Raw genomic sequence first — 1,226 nt, forward strand, 5'->3', positions numbered from 1 at the left:
CTGTTATGATATGGGCTTTCATATTTATGCGACGACGTGTGGGCTTGGATGTATTTGGTGTCTTCCATCTTGCCTGCATAACAGTCCCTAATGTTGTTTCCTCATTGGATTCTTGTAGAATCACACTGTAGCGCATATTATGAGGGGCTCGTCACTGAATTTCCTTATAAAGCTCATCAATTGGTAAAGAATGTAGAATTCTGTTCAGCTCAGAGTCCGAGTATTTCGAAAGGAATGGATCATTCTTATAACTTTTATTAATGCTTGATGTTGATGCTTCTGACTGAGGTGTTGAAGCTCTTGTAGCAGGAGTAGTTGGTCTTGTGGTGGGGGTAGTTGACGGACAAACTGGAGTAGGTATAAGCGTGTCTAAGGATTCTGTAAAATCTCCAGAGAAACAAGTTGAAAGTGGCATTAACTGGTTTTCATTTTGCTCTGAGAGATCCTTATGCATGAGGTCAAATGGGTTTTCTGTGTGCTCTGCTGTATCCTCATGCAAGGAGTCCAAAAGTGGTTCTCCATTGCCATCCTTTGGTGATCCCATTGTTAGCCATTTTTCATAAGTTTTAAGTTTTAGGGGATTCAGCCTATTTTTTTTATTTATCCCCGTTGCAGGGATAAATACCTGTACTCTCGAATCCTTTCTTTATATTCTGTGGGGAGAGTCCTTTCTCCCAAACTGAGTATAGCATATTTACAAAACCACATTTTCTCAGTGGTTCTCGAGCTCCTGTTTTATTGACATGATCATTCAAAGCATATTGATTGTAATTCTTCAATGGGGCAAAACAGGTAACAACAAGTGGTTGAAGAACATCAGTACAGTGAGCAGGAAGTTTTAATATAGATATGTTTTCTTTCTTCGCCAATTCAACAGTTGCTATTGAGGTATGACTAATATGGCCATCGAGAATTAACAGTAAAGGACGCCTGTCTTTTGTTTCGTCTACGAAATACTTGAAAATGTCCTCGAAGATTGGTGTTGTCATCCAACCATTTTCGGAAACAGCATATTGTGTTCCAGGAATGTCTTGTGTACTTTTCCAGGTACTTTGCATGTGCTTTCCTCTAAATACCACTACAGGAGGAAGAGTAGTACCATCTGCACAACACATAGCAAGAACAGTGGTACTTTCCTTTCCCGATTTGCTCCACTGACAACATGTATGGTTTTCTTCCCCACTGAACCTATGGTCTTGCATTTTGATGGGTCATGAGGAAACCCT

At 40.1% G+C, this 1,226-nt stretch overlaps 1 protein-coding gene across 1 annotated transcript; it reads right to left on the bottom strand.

Annotated features, from left to right (window-relative positions):
- Positions 1-596: 596 nt before the first annotated feature.
- LOC137631881 (uncharacterized) lies at positions 597-1,202 on the bottom strand. The gene has a single exon (XM_068363886.1). The coding sequence runs from the start codon at positions 1,200-1,202 to the stop codon at positions 597-599; it is 606 nt and encodes a 201-aa protein (XP_068219987.1).
- Between the last annotated feature and the right edge of the window lie 24 nt (positions 1,203-1,226).

The sequence above is a fragment of the Palaemon carinicauda genome, chromosome 40 (assembly GCF_036898095.1).
Source record: "Palaemon carinicauda isolate YSFRI2023 chromosome 40, ASM3689809v2, whole genome shotgun sequence".
Classification (NCBI taxonomy): domain Eukaryota; kingdom Metazoa; phylum Arthropoda; class Malacostraca; order Decapoda; family Palaemonidae; genus Palaemon; species Palaemon carinicauda.

What these genes read in the sequence shown, in the direction of transcription:
- LOC137631881 (XM_068363886.1), bottom strand. Translation starts at nt 1,202, where the DNA reads ATGCAAGACCATAGGTTCAGTGGGGAAGAAAACCATACATGTTGTCAG.